This window comes from Bombus fervidus, chromosome 3 (assembly GCF_041682495.2).
Source record: "Bombus fervidus isolate BK054 chromosome 3, iyBomFerv1, whole genome shotgun sequence".
Taxonomy (NCBI): Eukaryota; Metazoa; Arthropoda; class Insecta; order Hymenoptera; family Apidae; genus Bombus; species Bombus fervidus.
In genome coordinates, this window is record NC_091519.1 from 11,767,161 (window position 1) to 11,787,224 (window position 20,064).

At 29.9% G+C, this 20,064-nt stretch overlaps 2 protein-coding genes across 2 annotated transcripts; one reads left to right on the forward strand and one right to left on the reverse strand.

Annotated features, from left to right (window-relative positions):
• Nucleotides 1-44: 44 nt before the first annotated feature.
• On the forward strand, nt 45-7,704 carry Gnf1 (germ line transcription factor 1). The gene is made up of 18 exons (XM_072000248.1): nt 45-358; nt 503-634; nt 762-902; nt 1,485-1,529; nt 1,594-1,696; nt 1,783-2,198; nt 2,276-2,455; nt 2,527-2,931; nt 3,016-3,181; nt 3,264-3,479; nt 3,982-4,208; nt 4,279-4,613; nt 4,888-5,106; nt 5,182-5,355; nt 5,450-5,525; nt 5,607-5,789; nt 5,870-6,041; nt 7,612-7,704. The coding sequence occupies exons 1-17, from the start codon at nt 350-352 to the stop codon at nt 5,996-5,998; spliced, it is 3,156 nt and encodes a 1,051-aa protein (XP_071856349.1). The 5' UTR covers nt 45-349; the 3' UTR covers nt 5,999-6,041; nt 7,612-7,704.
• LOC139985656 (angiotensin-converting enzyme-like) lies at nt 6,010-14,942 on the reverse strand. Its single transcript, XM_072000250.1, has 9 exons — nt 14,780-14,942; nt 11,218-11,575; nt 10,332-10,650; nt 8,908-9,132; nt 7,598-7,961; nt 7,108-7,269; nt 6,682-6,936; nt 6,423-6,598; nt 6,010-6,276 (listed from the first exon to the last, which is right to left on the reverse strand). Exons 1-9 carry the CDS (start codon nt 14,788-14,790, stop codon nt 6,218-6,220), a joined length of 1,929 nt encoding a protein of 642 aa, XP_071856351.1. The 5' UTR covers nt 14,791-14,942; the 3' UTR covers nt 6,010-6,217.
• Nucleotides 14,943-20,064: the final 5,122 nt, after the last annotated feature.

A 20,064-nucleotide genomic window follows, 5' to 3' on the forward strand; every position in this document is an offset into this window, starting at 1 on the left:
ATGTCAATTAAACAACCGCCTTGCAATGTTATAATATATGAATGAAACTTCTTTATGACAATATTAACATTAATTGATTCATATTTTTCTCACTAGGTTAGATTTTATATATCTTTTTATGTTTTATATAACAGAGATTATAAGTAGATTTAGATTCGTTACTAAAGTTCAAAATTATGATGCCAACATACCAATACTATAACAGCATGTATCGTAAAAGCACGCGTTGATCCGTCATTTATTAAACCAGTGTACTTTTAATTATATTATCTGTTTATTTTTCTCGTATAAAATATCGTTTAGTTGATCTAAATATTGCGTCTCTATCGAATTAAAGTACGTTTGAAACATGCCAAGGGTAAGTTTTGAAATTTTCTATTAAAAACTAATAATCGAGGTTAACTACATTTGTTTTCATCAGTGTATCTACATTTTAGGACTACATACTTATTGAAATTAGAATTCAGATTTTATAACTCAATATTTTGTTATTTCATTTTAGGATATACGATCCTATTTTCAAACTATTAAAACAAATTCCAATGTCGCTCCAGCGAAAGCTACCAAAAAACGAATTATTATTTCGTCTGACGAAGATGAGGACAAATCCCAATCGCCACGTAAACGGCCCAAGGTTTTAATATAATTGTTTATCGTAACTTAAGTTATTAAAGTTTCAAATCTTAGTCTTTACTTTTAAAATGGGGATATTGTGGTATTTGTTTTGACAAATATAATGTAATATATTCTGGTTGTTGTAGAAGACAAAGTTATTGGAGAAGAAAACTATTAAATCTGATTCCGATGAGGATATCAAAATCATCTCTCCTGCTGATATGTTTGGTAAAAATCCAGTAAGCAGACAAGAAGCAGCTAAGATACCTAGACAGTCATTAAAGCAGGTAATACATATGGAAGATAATAAGAAAAGGATTCAAAATTTTTAGAAAAGACAATACCTGTCAAATAAAAGAAAAGAGTTGTAATAAATATAGGCCAAAAAATTATTTTTAATGTTACAATATAATTCTTTGTCTTGGTTAAAGCAAGTAACTTGCTAACATACTACATAAAAACAATAAATTACCTATTCTGTCAGAAAGTACAAAATTTTACCAATGAAATAGTTAAAGTATGTCTAGGAATAGAGTACCAATTCTCTAATATAATGTTGTCAAACATGTATATGGAAGGAACAGGGTGTAGAAATCTTTTGTAATCAAACACTTATTTTATTATATTATAATAAAATAATTCATTATTTTCATGCAGCATAATAGTTCTCAAAGCAAGCAGGTCATTTGTTTTAATTGAAATGAAAATTTTTTATAACTTCGAAAATATTAATTTTTCCATTTATATTTATTAGGACTTTTCTCTTCATTTTCCTAAAACTTCTGAATTCTTCTTCTTATCATCCTTTATAATATTTGAATGATAATATAAAGTAATTATATACATATTAATTTTATTAAATATTATAGAAAGCTGAAGAAGCACCTAAGATATCTAAAAAGTTACAAAAGAAGGTAATATACAATATTTAAATAATGTTGCAAAGTGATTATATATATATTTTATTAAATATTACAGGAGGCTGAAGGTCATAATGATGATGATTTTGAAGCTACTTTACGTCAGTTAGATACATCTGATATTGAGCAGAGATATTTAACAGAGATTAAAGCTAATGAAGGTATCAATTAATCAACAAGTTGTAATAAACAATATGCCAAACTTATTAATATATTGTGTTAATATACTAATTGTTTGTATTTATAGATACAAATTTACATGAAAGCAATACTGAAAATAAAGAAAAGACACCCATTAAAGATAAAGAGGATGTTAAAAAGAAAACGAGACCTGATAAAACAAATCAAGAAAAGGGTAATAAAAAACATGAACCAAAGAATAAAAAACATTCTAATAATATTTCAGACGAGGACATTAAGCATAAGGGTTCTGAAAATAGTAGCAAATTTAAACACACAAAGAAATCTTCTAAAACTTCATCTGATATTTCTAAGATGGAAGTAGAATATCTGAAAGAAGAAAAGGAAACTTCTCCCAAAAAGATAGACACTTCTGATGTATATGAGGAAAGGATTGAAAAGAAAAAACAAAATGCTGCAATGTATCAGCAATATCTTCAAAGAGGAGGAGCCAGAAATCCAGGCTCAAAAGAAATCCCTGTTGTATGTAATAAGTGAGGAATATTGCTTGTAGAAAAATGTAAAGAAATGTAAAAAATAAAAAAATGTCTAAATTTCAGGGTGCTGAACAATGCCTAACAGGATTAAGTTTTGTAATAACTGGCGTTTTGGATTCTTTAGAAAGAGAGGAAGCTGAAGAACTTATTAAACAATATGGTGGACGAATTTTACATCAAATTTCAAAGAAGACTGACTATGTTATAGTAGGTGACCAAGCTGGTCCTGCAAAACTGTCAAAGGTAATATTGATTAACAATATATATTTAAATCTTATTTAGACTTATTATATTGTATATTATAAATTCTTTAGGCTACCAACTTAAACATAAAGAAAATATCAGAAGATGATTTGCTTGAGCTGATACGTACAAAGCCTGCAGGTCAAAGTGATAATGCAACACAACCTCGTACAAAATCAAAAGAAAGAGCAAAGAGAAAAACTGCAGAATCTAGCGAAGAATCAACACCAAAGAAGAAAAAAATTACTGTAAACGAGGAAACGAAAAAAGCAGCAAAAATACATTCACCACATAAAAGCGAGAGTAGTAAAAAAGAAATGGAGGACTTATTAAAACAAAAACTTTATAATAAAGATGAAAAAATAAAATCTTCAATTGAAAAGAAACAGAATGAACATAAAGAATCGCTTGTACAGGATAAAAAAGAGACAATTGATGTGAAAGATATAAAAATACAAACAAATACTTTACAAGATGTAAGAAATAATAAAAAGTATAATAATAATAATAATATTAGTCAGTTTTTTATCAGTTTTATATTGTTTAAATTTTTTTTTTAGATAAGTGGCAACACACCAGTGCAGGCATTGGTTGAAAAATATAGGCCAAGAACTATGAAACAAATTTTGGGGCAACAAGGGGACAAAAGTAATGCTAAGAAAATATATGCTTGGTTAATGAATTGGCATAAAAATCAAAGTGGTCAAGTGAAATATACAAGACCTAGTAACTATTTTATTCTTCATGTGTAAAATATTTCTGGTATATGCTTAATACAATTTATACCTTTACTAATCTTGTTTGTTAGGTCCTTGGGCAAAAGATGATAATGGAGCTTTTTTCAAAGCTGCTTTGTTATCTGGTCCTCCTGGAATTGGAAAAACCACAACTGTCCAAGTTGTCTGTAATGAATTAGGTTTTGATCTTATAGAATTTAATGCATCAGATACCAGAAGCAAAAAACTTCTGCAAGAGGAAGTATCAGAACTTTTATCTAATACCACAATAAAAAATTATTTTAAAGGTATATCTATTTATTAACATATTTTTTAAGTTAGTTTGAAATAATTAATTAATTCTTATTAATCTGTATTTTACTAATTATACTAATGAAAAAATGTAAATCTATAAATATTTTATTTCAACAAATAATTTAAAGCTTTAGACTACAAAATAGATGTTGATTAAAAAGATGATCTTTATTGTATGGAATATAGAAATATCCTTATATACTTTAAATTACATGCTGGTGTTCACAAAAACCTAATAAACAAATAATTGACCTTCAGTGAGTAATTATTTGAGATGTTTTTTAGTGGAGAAAAGGATTATGGATTAGTTAATTTTAGTTATTATTGCATATATATTATTAGTATTTATTACTTTGAATGTATTCTTGTAGAACGCATTTTTGTAAGTATAATTAATAGAATACACTATTAAAGTATAATTAAATGCGCTAAAAATATCAAGTTTAAAAATTTAAACAAAATTACATTGTTATTTTTAAATACTCTATATTATAGATGTTAAAAGCAAACCATCATCAAAACACGTATTGTTAATGGATGAAGTAGATGGAATGGCTGGTAACGAGGATCGCGGTGGTCTACAGGAATTAATTAATTTGATCAAATCAACTGATATACCTATTGTTTGTATTTGCAATGATCGAAATAATCCTAAAATGAGAACGCTTTCTAATTATACATTTGACCTTCGATTTCCAAAACCTAGATTGGAACAAATTAGGGTAAAACAATACTGAATTCAAATATGTTTAATGGTTATTCACATTATTTGATTTCTTTCTTTTCATGCAGGGTGCAATGAAATCTATGTGTTTTAAAGAAAATATTCAAATTTCGAATGAAGATCTCGATCGTTTAATTGAATCAACTAATCAGGATATTCGTCAAGTTATAAATCATTTGGCATTATTTGTTGGACAAACTGGTTCTCAGGAAAAAAATGAAAAGAAACATATAAATAAGGATTTGAGACTAGGTCCTTGGGATGTTGTAAAAAAAGTATTTTCCGCAGAAGAACATAAACATATGAGTATAAGTGACAAGAGTAACTTATTTTTCCATGATTACAATATAGCACCATTATTTGTACAAGAAAATTACTTAATGGTTATACCTCAAGTGCCAAAGTATGTATTTCAGTAAAATAATGTATTTATTCTCTTTTTCTTCTATATGCGCAAAGTGGATTACGTAATTTAGAGTCTGTTGTCTTACATACCAGAAATTATAAAAAGATATGCAAGAAAATGAATTATATTATAAAAAGAATTAAATTTACTTAACAAGAAGTTGTTATCTATGGAATATTAAAAAAAAAAATCAATATTAATTAAATGCCTCATTCTTTATATTGATTTTAGCATTGCTTGTATTTAACGTTATTTTTATATTTTTATATAGAAATGAATTGTTAGGGAGGGTAGCAGAAAGTGCTGAAAGTATAGCATTAGGAGATGTAGTTGAAAAATCCATAAGAAGTAATAATGCTTGGTCTCTTTTACCAATACAAGCTTATTATTCTTCTGTAATACCTGGAACAGCAATGTCTGGTCACATTGGTGGCCAAATTAATTTTCCAGCTTGGCTTGGACGTAATTCAAAAACTGGTAAACTTAATCGGTAATATCATAATTATTAGTTTTTTCATTTATTATTATATTTTGTATATGAAGTTTTTAATGATATGATTTATAGCTTAATGCAGGAAATCACTTCACATGCACGTTTGGCTACGGGTGCGAGTAAGGAAGCTATAAACTTGGACTACATTAGACCTCTTAGAAATACTATTCTCAGACCTTTAGCAGTTGGAGGTATTGAAAATGTAGATGCAGCAATTGATGTTATGAACAAGTATCATTTACTCAGGTTAATATTTCATTAAGATCAGTTATATAAAAATTAGTGTTTATTGTATTATTAATTTTTAGCATTAAACTTTATTATTTTTTATTGTTAATAGGGAAGATCTAGATTCATTGGTAGAAATTTCTCTATGGCCTGGTGATCGTGATCCATTTCAAATTATAGATAGTAAGGTATGTTATAAATTCTAGATGATTTTTAATCATTTTGACATAGTGATGTATAGAAAAGTATAATAAAAACTCATCTTATAGGTGAAAGCTGCTTTTACAAGAGCATATAATAAAAATTCCGTGGCTCTACCTTATATAGTGAGTGCAACATCAAAGAAAAAAGTAACGTCAAGTATACAAGAAGAAGGTTTCTTAGAAGAGGAGGAAGAAGAAATTGACTCTGATCAAAATGATGATAACATTGATGCAGATAAGATGATTAAGGTTTATTGGAAAATAGTTTTCATTATTGAAATTATATGTTTATAATTACGATATTATTTATTGATTATAACGCATTTCAGGCAAAGAAAGCTGGTACAAACAAGAATATTGAATCAAAGGGTAAAAATACTGATAAAACTGAGAAGAAAGGCAAAAATAGTAATGATAAGTCTAATAAACGTGGAAGAGGACGGGGGAAAGCAAAATAACACAAACATCGTAAAATTGGAATGTGATTTTTATTTGGAAAAAGTAAGAATTTACGATTTCGTAATGTACTTATTTATCACTGAATACTTACATATTTTTGTCTTTTATTCCGCAAGAAATAATGCCATAAACTATTATTTGATGCGTCTTTTTTGTCAAAACGGACAAATAATTTTTTTGGAGTATTCAATGAGGTACTATTCAGAAGAATGTATTTTTTATTCTAATGCTTCAGTTGTTTCAACAGCTGCAAGTTCTGATCTGGTTTGTACACATTCTGGAGCAAATAAATTTTGATAAATTACTACACATTTTTGTCTTGTTGTATTTGTGTAGTTGTGTATTTTGTGTAGTGTAGTTGTATTTAAATTGAATTGTATTGTATTATATACATGAATCATATTTTATTGTAAGAATACATACGTCTTGCTCTAGGTTTCCATCCAATATATTCATTAGTTTTCTTGTTTTCTTCTGTGAGCCAATCTGTCAGTGGTTTAAAGTATTCCAAGAGTCCAGCAGAGTCCATGTTTTTCTGGCCTGTAATTTTTTCCATTGCATCTTGCCAAGGTTTCGAGGCTCCCAGTTCCAACATGGATCTATATTCCAATAATAAATTTCCATAAATTCTATAGTCATTTTATATCAAGTGAATTATAAAATTGGATAAGTGGAAACTTACTTTAATAAGTTTCCTGCTGCTTTGTTATTATAAATATCACATTCATGTAGTAGTTTTGAATTTGGATTTTGTGGATCGTATTGTTTTGCTTCTGTACAAAGTGCTTTATGGAATTGGAATTGCACCACAAAGCTTACGAAATATCTCAAATACTCAACATCTGCTATTATATGATATTTCGCACCAGGGTCAAAATCATCTTCTGATCGATCCACTGGTGGTTCAATACCTTGAAAATCTTCAGCAAGATCCCACCTAATTATTAATAATTAAAAATTTATGAATTACAAGTTAAAAAGAATACATCAGCATTATAAAATCATTTTATATCAATTTGCAATTTTTTGTTTATCTCATTTTCTTTGTAATCTTTCCAAATTTTAATTATTGTAATTTATATATTAATAACTCAGAAACAGTACTAACCAGTTACAATTATAATTATCTGGTGTGACTCGTCCCTGGAATACATTCCAGCGCCACTTGTCCATCATATATGCAAATGGTAAGAAGACAATTTTTTCAAGGCCTTTCAGGAAAAGGTGATTGATATTGGCCTCCATGTCAGTTGAATCATCATCCAATAATCTAAAATATAATAAAATGTATTTCCATTATATAATATTCATATTAATAATATTCATATTAATTAAAATTATTAATATTCATTATATATAATTATCAAATTTTTATATCTATACACTATGATACAAGAAATTAATTTATGTAAAGACATCCCTACTAAAGAAATTGCACATATTTGTAGTTGCATTAATACCTTATTAAATTAAATGTATACAAATTATTTCAGTATTTGAATTCATTATATACATTTTATAGGTGGACTAATCAAAGTTTGAAGTTCAAAATATATAAATTAAAATTTTGTAAAGTATGTATAATTAATAATATTTACTTAATGGTTTTCAGGTGACTCGGTGTAGATGCGCTAAGCGATATAACGTCTCCAACAGCTTCATGGAATCCAGGATTCGCACCCTCTTTGAAAATGCTGGGTTGATTTTTGTATTGCAAAAAATATTCCACGTGACCCATCTCGTGATGCGCGGTCAACAGATCTTCCATGTTAACTCTGGTACACTGTTTAATTCTAAAGTCCTTGCCATCATAGAAGTCCCAAGCGCTCGCGTGACAGATCAGTTCGCGATCCTTTGGCTTTTCTAATATCGATCGTTCCCAGAACAGATCTGGCATTGCGGTGAGATTGATCGAGGTGAAGAAATCTTCAGCAACACGGAAAATAGTTGTTGCGTTGTATCCTGAGGGAACGATTATATAAAGAATACAGGAATCTGTCTGTAAGTTTGACTTCTAACTTCTAAGCTTGGTACATTGATCAACATAATGAAAAATATCTCGTATTTGAAGAAAAATTGTATATCAAAAACTGAAAAGATACGTTAGATATAATAACATTGAATCTATATGAAATGTTGGTATAGTAGCTTTTAGATACTAGAAGTAATTTCTAAATATTATTTTTTTTAATTATCAAATGATCTCTAAATATTTTAAGGTGTATGTTATTAATTGATATATCTATTATTACTTCAGACGTATATTATACTTATAATTAAACATACACTATACTATAGCTTCCTATTTTACAGACATTTTTTGTATATTACTATTTATGCATTAGTATTTACCATTATTTTGATCATCATACGAGAAGTTTTTTTTAAACATATTGTCTATTAATCTTTTAAGGATTTTAGTCCTCTATAATAATTAATATTATTGTATTCTTTATATCCTACATTGACATAATATTCCTCCTGTGTTGTTAATATTTGTGGATTTTTTGTTCTTAATTTGATCTCTACATATTGACTACAAAATCGAAATATAAAAATAAATTAGCGACCTTTGAATAACTCCTCAGAATTATAAAGTAAACATTTAAAAATGTTTCAAAAAATTTTGTACAATCAGGATCAGAGATTTTATATTTAAATGTAAAATTTACAAACATAATATTAAACACCAGCATAATGTACGCCGGGCAACGAAACGAATTCATATAAATTAGAATATAGCACAATAAATTTGTTTATACATTCATAATTAATATGAAATTACAGATTCTAACGTTATAGAGAGCGAGTTATACAATTTCTGTTGCCAATATTTTCTTTACGAAATAAATTGTACTATATGTATGTATATGTATGTTATTAATTGACGTCTAAATGCTAATCAAACCTTGTTTAATCATTGCATTGGTGACATCTGGCATTTGTTTTCCCGGATATGGAATAGCGAACTCTGCGACGTTCGCCCAAGTTTGCGCCCACATATTGCCCAATAAATGTGCTGGGATGGGACCATCTTTCGAAATGATATCCTCACCGTATTTTTTCCGAAGTTCTCGGCGAACGTATGCGTGCAATTGCAAATAGAGAGGTTTCAGTTGTTGCCAGAGTGCCTCTGAAAATATTTTATTACAAATGAATGTATCATTTCAGTAATTTTTATTCGGATTTATGTTGAAAATTAGATGTTAAACAGTGTTACTGAAACATTTTTGCACTTCTATTTTAATAAGTATTATTGAAGTCAAAGAAAAAATGTTTTCGTTTTGGAAGCAAGATGATTATTAAGCTAGTAAGCGTTTCAATAAAATAAAATGTTATATGTATTATGTGTATTTACATAAATACATTTAAATAGTTTATCAGATACTTGGTAATAGAAATATCACGTCTTATATGTTGATGTAAAGACCATTTATGACTTTACAGTTTCTTCGAATAGAATAGAAATAGTTGTTGGTTTTATCATTGGAAGTCTAATATTCAGTGACAATTAGAATTTATTTCCTTTTGTTTTCGATTTTTAAGCACACAATACTTTTTGCAGAGATATATTAATTTTACTTTTAATAATATTGTCTTTTAACGACAAGGATTGAATTTAACGAGAGAAGTATATTTCCTTGAAAAATATAATGTATTATATTAAAATTAAAAGAAATATTCATTTTCACAATCACGTTATGTAACGAAAATATTGATTCATCAGATGCATGAGACGCGATACGTATTTTGTTTCTAAATATTTTCTAACTCATCAAGTATTTATGTTAAGGACTAGATACCTTTTATCATCTTTTTCTGGTTGAAAAATTTCGAAACGATTACTAAATATTCTCTTGTAAACTTTCTACGCTTCTTACGAAATATTTGTATTTTTCCGCAATAAAGTGTTTATAGAACATTTATAAAACATCATTCGATGTTTCACTTGATATTATCGACAGAAATATTTATATTCTAATTAAAACTTCCTAAAAATATTTCTTACAAAAGTCGCTACTTCTGTAAATGAATCTTATGAGATATTAATTACAGTAGAAATGTTTCTAACGATAAATTTAGGAGAAAGTCGTTTAGAGCTGTATATTTCTCTTAATATTGAAACGATATTAAATCCCCTTTAAATTTCTATTAAATGTATATTAAATCTTTATTAAGTGTGTATGAAAAACCAATATGCCGTTATTTTCTATTTTTGTTCCAACTTTTTAATGAAATCGTAAATCTATGGCTTATGTGATGTTTCTTTCTTATTTTTCCTTATAGAATACGCTGTATTACTAATATATTATCTCTCAATGTTTAACTTACCAATTTGCTCGGGGAAGTCATCAGCCTCGTAATCCTTAAGCCAGTAAGCCGCGTTGTCGGAATAATTGTTTAATGTAGCAGCCAAGTTACTCAGTTCAACGTATCTTTCGTACAATGGTTTCATCTTTTCACCAGTTGCTTTCCTCCATTCGATCCAAATGTACTTCAATTCCTCCGGATCGTGGCTCTTCATCAAAATCTCCGTGAGCTCCGGTTCCAAAGCGAGATCGCATTTAGTTCGGTTCTTGTAATCGCAGATTTTCGCAGTGCTGTAGATGTTCTCCATGTCACTTACAATTTTCTCGTATTCTTGGTAGCTCTGTAATAAATGTTCAATCAATTATCATCCAGCACTTTTCACCTCCAGTTTCCTCAGCTATACATACAGCGGCTAAACATTCACAGAAATTTCTTATACAAAACATTTTGAAATTTCGCTGATACTGCAATGAGAAGCGACTATCGTCTTTATATTGCAAGAATTTCGAACGAATTTTTGCAAATCTTCGCAACGATCACCAACGATAATATTAATTTAAACAGTCGATTACCGATTACAGTAACAATCCACGATATTTAATGAGATAATTTTTACAACTAATTACATCTTCAAGATTATTAATCAAGCGGTATACTAATTTTTGTATCAAATATATGTTCGCAATAAATGTCTTGTAACTTCTATACAAACTTTCTGATCGATTTCCAATTTTACCAATATAATCACGATAATCGTGTCTCGTTGTACTAATGAAATTTCAAAAAGATTCGCACGATACACGTAATATATTCGTGCAAATTTTGTATAGTGAGCGTTCAAATACTTTCGTGAGCCAGTGTGCTTGAAAGTTAATATGTTGTAGGTTGATAATAATTGAATTGTTACATCTTCGGGAAGCGCTGAACGCCCTAAAACGCTGAACTTCTTGAATTGTCGTCTGACATTTGGGTCCTTAATGTCGCTCCAAGGATACTCGTTCACTTTCTTCCAGGCGGATTTGAAGTACTGTGCCGCTTCTGTGGACGTGTTTAGTTTGTTTGCTAAATTTTCTGAAGTCAAATTCGACGCGTAATCCCAATCGGCCAGCGTATACTTGTTGCTCCATTCCGCGTGTTCGTTGTTGATATTTTCCAGAAATTGTTTGGCCTTTAGCAGATCTGCTTCCGAATCTACTGCAGCGTTGTCGACATCCTGGGACGTTGGTATGCCCAATGCCAGCGTCACTAGGGTTGCCACTAATAGTCTGCGAATTTTATATAAATTTTGTAACGTTCAATTTTAACGAACGTTTCAATAAATAATTTGTGAATGTCGAAAATCTAAAGATAGGATTTTTCTAAATCTAACAGCAGATCTTTTCTGAATCTAACAACAGTGTGGAACGTTATAAAATTATGAAATATTTGAGCCAAGTACTCGGAGGCTCGTCAGTCCTGGTGTAATTTTTATATTTTTATATTTCGATCTAGCCCTCGTTTTCGCAAACATAAAAGATTTTTAATATTCTATTTTTAATTTAAATCTTTAACTCTATGCTAAAATGAGAAATTATATAATAAATATAGTGATAAAAGTAGTTTCATATTTTGACCTAAACTTGTGGCAGGATTTACGTAGAAAAATGAAATACTAAACTGTTTTAATTTCTCAAATCTCTCTGTACCTTTTGACTTGCCTTTGTATTTCCTCGCAACGTAATTATGAAAATTTTACGCCTAAAACTAATAATATTATCTCTAATTCAAACATGCGTCGACAGAAGAGAAAGAAACAGAAAAACACGTCTAAGACGTTTCGCTATAAATTGATCATTTAGGAACGTTGTTATCTATTTTTCTCGTTTTATACTCGGCCATGTGCGACGCTAGATTCTCAAATAGCGACGAGGTCGAGGATAGTCGTTTGGTTCAACGATTTGAAAGTCTACATCGTCTATGGACTCGTTAGAGTATTTTTCATTTGGTTCGTCCGTATCCTTCTAACGAATTGCCACATTGTTGCATTCCTATCAGGCATTGAAACGATCGAAAACAGATCATGGTCCAAAGAGTATGTAGAAATCGTCCTTCGAGATATCATTATAGTGAAATTTTATGACTAGTATCTGAAGGCTTTTAACGAGTTCAAAATACGCTTTACATTTACCGATATACAACAAATACTCTAACTCGTACAGTAGGATATATCACCTGTGTTATATAAAATATTTTGAAATATCCTTAATAGACCGCGCTTTCATATTTTTATGAATATAACTAATAAAAAAAAAAAAAAAAAGAAGAAAAAATCGAATCGAAATAGAAATTTGTTTCATTTGCGAAATATTATAGCAAGTATTTAGCTTTGGATATTTTATACATATTTGCATATTATATGCATTCTCTGCGCTTTTGCATCTTCAAACTTCTCATAAACGCATAAAAATCCGCAGTCTGATCACTATCATCGAGAATGAGACACGACTATTACGATTATATAAAGGGAGTAGCTAATCCTAATAGTTTTAAAAGATATACATTCGAGTGTAATATGCAAAGTAACGTAAAAGAATTGAGCGAAATTGAATGAGAAACTTGATAAAAAAGATATACTGTACGATATTTAGTTTACACACATATAGGAGATAAGTAACGAGTTTTGATACTATAGTACATTCATGAGAGTAAGCGCGTTAAATTATAATATCGCGTGGCCATAGTACTTTAATCATCCGCGGTCTTTGTATTTTTCAATCGACTAAAATAAGATAACTGCTTCTAACAACCAACCGTGTAATGTTACAACGCGATAGGAATAAAGGAATAAATCTTCTAACAAATCTGTTCTTTATTTAAAAGTACGTAAGCAAACGCGTCTAACTAAATTTATCACTGTTACAGACAGATTCATGAGGATTCGTGAGAATTCTAATGTTTAGATTGACTAGTCACGTAAAGGAAAATGTTATAATCCAAGTTGGCCGTTGTACAACCGAATTAATATTATTAGCGAAACTCTACAAGTCACAAATTACAAGTTATTAGCGGTAATAAATACCTTTGCATAACAGTAGGAAGTTTGGTAAAATGAAACAAATGAAACGTTGCTTTATTTTATCGCAAAGTTAATTTTATAAATTATAATAAGATACAAATCTATTTATTCTATTCGATGTAAAATTATGAAATGGTAAAAGAGAAGTGTGTGAACTGTAACTTGTAACTTTTTAATTTACTAATAGCTACTACGATCAATTACTAATATCGATAATTGTATCAAAAGTTTCGTACTTTTTATTTATTGTGCAACAGTTTTCAAGTTTATAGAAATACTATGCTTGATAGTTTAATTAGACAAGTGCAATAGTTTCGTTCGTATCTGTATCCGTTTAAAAAAATTAACAGGATGTAATTATATTTCTGTCTGATTGTGAAGCTAATGATAAAAAACAACACGCGTTGGAATCTGTTGAAACTTGATCGTTCCTCTATAAATGCTTATCAGATTCTATTAATTTTGCTCAAAAATGTTTATAACATATCTCGAGCTTTGCTTCTATCCATGAACATTAAAAAATTATATTTATTCATGTTTAATAATAATAAAGTACAATAATGTAAAGAGATATATGAAATGAATATAAAATCAAATTTGATATTTACACTGCTTAAATGTAACTGATAAAAATGTTTCCATAAAATAGACGTTATCTAGCAATTATCAAAAATAAACGATCACGTATTTTTTGACGAATATTGCATACGTGAAATTTCCTAGTTGAAACATGAATTTGATTATACTATTATGAAACAAGATATCTACAAAAGTAAATAAACATTACATAATCCTATACAATAATCTATCTCACTCATTAATTTGTTATTAACTTAAAATTATTACAGGTATTAATTCTAAAGCAAATTTCACGATACTAAATATCATCTTATTCTATAGTAATCTAACATATGCATTACATGTGGTTTACTCTACTTTCTCGAGACTGAATTTGTTCAACTTTTTGCTCGTATACCAAATTTTCCATAGCATTTACAAATTTCACTTTTCCTTAAATACGTACGTCTAAATTAATCTAACTCGTGCACGTTCGTTTTGCATTTGTATTTAATAGGAGAAAATATTGTTTCAAAACCAAATTACAATTCCTGCAGAAATAGCAGCGCATTCCGATCATACACCATATCATTTCATATCACGTCGACAAGTGCATAATCTGATAATTATGAAAAGTTCGACCACGATACGATTGGATTTTCGTTACGAAACCTAGATAGCGAGCAAACGTCTGTTATGTATTTACCAGTGTTGTAACGAACTACAGGAAAAGAGCGAATACTTGCTGATGGCTGGTTGAAAATCCAATAACAGTTGCTAGAACCGTCCAAGTTGAAGTTTAAGCGATCGGATGATCATTTTGTCGAGGCTTGTACGAAATATAACAGATACTCACGGGCGCAACATTTCCTTTCGTAGCTCGCGTTGAAGTTGGATGAATCAACGGAACAGTTGACCGACGATTATGTTCGATTAAGGAGCAACTTTCACGACTCTAACAAAACCCCCAGTTGCCTTGTGTAACACTCTCTGGCGAACACACATCGAGTGATGTCGAACCACGAGATACGCCAACTTTTATGCACCGTCCCCACTCTCTGCCGGTGTAATATTTTCCTCGCTATGAACAAACGCGACATTATTCGAGGCGGACCTGTTCTGCTAATATTGACGGACCCATCGTCTTACATTGTAATGGCATTTTACTCTCGATCCTTCTTTTCGGCTTTTATTATAAAGCTGTTACTTTCAATGTACTATATGTCGATTCCGGTGATCTGCTATACGTTGGAAGATTTGTTTATCTTCATTAGATCGATTCTCTGTCCATGAGAGAGTAGAGCAGCCTGGCTGATGAAGGCTTTGAGCGATGCACTTTTTTGCGCGTAAATGGTCATACTTGGAAACATAGTAAATTTACTTCGCGCATATTATAGTTTCTTGCGTTTTAATATTATCTCTATCCTCGATCTACATTGAAACATTTCAAATGCATAGTTAAAATAATAATAATGAATTTATTTGTATTTTAGGCTCATAGATTATAGTAAGGAGTAAGTTGGGTTCTTATTTCTAATTTCTCACATCGCATTATATTCTTCTATTTCTCTCTTAGTTACTACGTTATATTGTTAATATCATTGCTTAACTCCTTCTTATCGATTAGTACTTATCTATCTTAGTGTAGTATAGTTGTGTTATTAGTGTTTACATTTATATTTTTATATAAAGGTATATTCTTTTAAAAGTACAGTTTATTATTCGTCTAAGTATAGTGTTCTGGCCTTTATGGCTGATTGCACATAATTCAAGATGTTTTTTTACAAATTCTCTGTTCTCAATGGTTAGTACCTGGGAGAAGTTTTCTCTTCTCTCTTCTTGCACCTCGTATTTCTGATATTGGTGACATATTGATATAAAATATTTCACATATCATGTAGCTTGCACGTTTTTGCGTCATTTATTTTTATTCTTTCCCCTTTCCCTCCCTGGATATAATAAATTCGTGCCTTCCGATCGGACGTGTTTGAACAATTATTCTGCTCTATATGCACAGTTAGAATGCAAAGTTGAAATATTTCATTTCGCACTATATGCGACCAAAATAAAAACGTTTCATTTGTCGAACTTTCACTTCCCACCTAAAATGCAATTTTCTTTGAATTATCCAAGAAAACTATCATTCAGTGTCTCAAATATTTTTCCTCTAAATTTCATCCAGTTCTGATTTCGACAAACGGTTGATTGGTTTATCGAGATATAAAACAAAATCAAAATTGTCTAGTTCGACGCTGGCAAAGTAATAATACATTCAGGAATGTGTTATCGTCATCGTAGTTGATCCTTCGGATGAACCTATAAACACGAACAGTTGAAGGAACGGCCACGACCGCAACGTTTGGAAAACCTTGAAAGAACACGTTGCATCGTCGAGCGCACAGAACCGTAGCTCAACTTTCCGCAAGGTCTTTCGGATTCATTTTTATCGCTTATCCCTAGTCGAAACTAACGACCCGGTTGCTTAACGTTATTAACTGGCTGTTCAGACATCTCAAACGACCAGTTTAACATTCCTGATTCGTAGGGCCGAATGTCCTTGCCTGTTTACACTGTAATGTCCTCCGATTTCTTTTTCAATGTTCGCTCGCGTACGCACGATCATCATTGTACTTCTCGATGATCATGCTCATTTCAAGGGCTCCTCTTACGGCAATTGAATGTAAAAAGTCTCATGCCACTTGTACGACGATTGCATTTATGAGGATCGTTGTGAGATCAGTAGCAGCCGCTGTACTTCGAACTATAGTGGCGGACAAAAGGAAGCTTACGAAATAAGAGACACAGAAAGACACGACGACGATTTAATATTCAATAAGATCGATGAGTAAATGTAACGTACACCGTAGAATAGATGGCTATTGTCAATGTGGTAAAACATTTTTGATGCAAAGGTTGCTAAAATTCATGGTATATCGATTTGAAATTTCCTTTCAGCAGTTACTGTATTTTAGGAAATTGGTGAGGATGACATGATTGATAGAGATACGTATTTGGGAACGATTAAAAAATTGCAGGTTGACTTCCTTTTTGTAAAGGGAATTTGTAATATTTATTTATTTATTTTATTTATTTGTAATATGATGGAAAATGTGATATGTTTTTGTTGATATTTTTGTTTTGATGTCACTTTATGATTGAGAAAGAAGAGTTTAATATGAAATAGATGAAAATGAGAAGAATCTGTTAGGTTCAAAGATTTAATTGACGATGTTTCTGTGGGAGGCAAAAATAGAAGAAAGTGGACGAAATTAAAAAATTTAAACGTAGGTGGATGAATTTATTACTTGATTGTGAAATGCAGCGATTATGTATAATAATTTTCCTAATTATAAATAATGATAGAATACAAAATAATTCTCTCTCGAAAACACTATCAAAGTTCATCCAGAATTATCCGAATTAAAAGAATTCAATTTTGCGGAGAAATAGATTCTCTAAATTGCTGAATGTTATTTTAAACATTATTATTGGCGGCTATAACAACAACAACCTCATAAACCAAAATGGAACCAGTCTCGAGTTTCGTCGTCATCTAACTTGTATGCAACTGCAGTCCACGAAATAAGTTTTTTCTCTCGGCATCAGCTTTTTTCTGCTCGAAATGAAAAATAACTTTCTTGAAGAAAATATCGTTCTTATTATTACAATAACAAAAAATGCTTGATTCATGCTAAAATTCATAGCCCGGACGAACCACTTATCATATCGTACAATTCACGAATTAAATATACCATGAAAAATGGAGGCTTATGGGAAAAAGATTGATTTTGCGAAATGACTTTCAAAATTTCGTTTTTATCGTATACCTCAATTTTTTTTATATGAAATAACAATTTTATTCGCATGAAATATTACTGAAATATTTTGAACATGTTAAAAAATTGCAGACAGATATTTTATACCACGAAGAAGGTCAGAATACGGTAACGATAGATTTTTTCTTGCAACTGTAGGCATAAAGAGGATTTCAAGGTTGACTTCATCTTTTTTACAGAATTTCTACGTCTCATTCGATTCCTTCTTTTTTGACAACACGAAATTATACGATACTACATAGCAGCCGGTAAATTGATATCAATATTCCAATATATTTCTCGAAGGCATTCAACGCAATTTCGAAAAAATTGTTTGCCTTGCTATTATTATTACTTTGGAAAGCAACTATTAACATTTAACAAGCAGACTTTCTCCTATCATCTGTGCACATATGATTATCAACGCATAACTTAAAATTGTTTGTTCTTGTGATCGATGATCCATATGCACGTGCACAATTTCTAGTTGTCTGCTTAATGTATCAACAATATTACTCCATAACTCACTATAGGAGATTAAAATGAATTTACAATATATATTCGTAGTAACGGCACCCAATATTATTTAGAATATAAAAATTACCTGTATATATAATTATACGCTTACGTTCAATCGAAAATAGAAAGTTATATAATCGATAGAAATAAGATATTCTATGGAAAAATGTTTCTATAGAACTTCTTTATTAACAAACTTTATATTCTTGTGGGTTTATTTAAAAAATTGTACAATAAAACTCGTTACATATATCATTATAAATAACTTCAATAATTCCATGTTCTTTTATGCAAATAATGTGTAAGATATCTGATCATGATGTTGTTGACTTTTATAATTAGATATCGGCAAAATATTCAACGAAATTGTTCCGATAAGGAATTTGTCGCTCGAGATTATATTCAACAAAGAACGAGAACAAATTATATAATTATGAAATTTTATTCTTAATATTTTCGCTACATTCTTAGTTTTGAGAAATAAATAAAGTGCGAAAGAATAAAATTTTTGAACAGGAGAATACACACGATAAAAATAGTAGTAGCTATTATCAAAACCAGTTAAGAGATTGATTACTTAGATAAGAAAATATGCATGTCATCGATAAAAATGTGTTAATGTATATGAATAGTTAAATTCCATTTTTAGTTCGATAAATTGATCTGGATGAAATAAATTAGAAGGGAGCTATGCTGCAACTGTATTCGTCATATATCTACATACAAGATCTACATAAAGTTTAAAATAGCACCCTCGACATAGTAAAGGCATTATTCATGAAATTACTCACATGTTTGCGAATACAACTGGCTTTTAAAGGAAATATATTCACCTGTTTCACATCGAAATTCCAGTCGAATTCACAATACTTAATATTAAATACAATTTATGCACGGTTAACGTAATTACGAAAGAGCCATAAAGATTTTTTATTTGATTAAATTTTTTCAGCAATTTTTTCCAGGCATCGATATTCTTAGAGGTATACAATTTAATAATTAGAAACTTTTATTCCGAGAAGAAGAAGCAATTCTAATTGATTGAAAATCATAACTCACGTTATACTGTGTTAAAAAATAATATTAAAGAAAGATAAGATGGGTGTATGACAAGAAATAGAAAGACGAAAGCAATTGTATGAAAATATAACCTGAGAAATAGAATTTAACGCTATTTTTACTTAGAGAAATTGACATTACTTTTTAAAGAAAATTAGAAGGTAACACGAATGAAAAATATTCTGAATACTCGTGTACGGAAGCTTGATCATACTCATTGAATGTTGAAAGTAAGTGAAATGCATCCTTCATGAGTCAGACACGATAATAGTGAACCTCATTATTAGACCGCGGATGTTTATGTATTTGAAAGTGCAGAAATGCGCAGAATAGACGTGTACATAGTGCGAAAAACTATATAAAATATCCGAAGTATAGTACTTGTTATAAGCTGGAATATTCAGTGAAACGAACTTTTGTTTATCTTCTGTTTAGTTTAAAAATATGAATTTGCATAAATATTCGCGCTTTACCCACTACTATTTATAGTTTGAAATACTTATCGTTTGTAAATAATGAGAAACCGTTAGTAAAAAATATATTAACAACTATCAAGATATGGTAATGTGAGGAAAGAGATGTATTTAAATAAAAGACATTTTAGCGTCAAAATGTAAAATTATAATTCGTGTAATGCAAAGATCAAAACAAAAATCCGACCATTTGTAAATAATTAAAATACATTCTGCTAACATAAAACTTATCGTATCAGCAAAGACTGTTCTCTTACAAATGTAGGGAAAAGAAA

Coding starts and splice junctions, on each gene's coding strand:
- Gnf1 (XM_072000248.1), top strand. Junction 4,209..4,278: donor CTAGATTGGAACAAATTAGG/GTAAAACAATAC, acceptor CTTTTCATGCAG/GGTGCAATGAAATCTATGTG. Junction 5,526..5,606: donor TTCAAATTATAGATAGTAAG/GTATGTTATAAA, acceptor CTCATCTTATAG/GTGAAAGCTGCTTTTACAAG.
- LOC139985656 (XM_072000250.1), bottom strand. Junction 7,962..8,907: donor CAATGCAATGATTAAACAAG/GTTTGATTAGCA, acceptor TCGTTCCCTCAG/GATACAACGCAACAACTATT. Junction 6,937..7,107: donor GATAATTATAATTGTAACTG/GTTAGTACTGTT, acceptor ATTAATAATTAG/GTGGGATCTTGCTGAAGATT.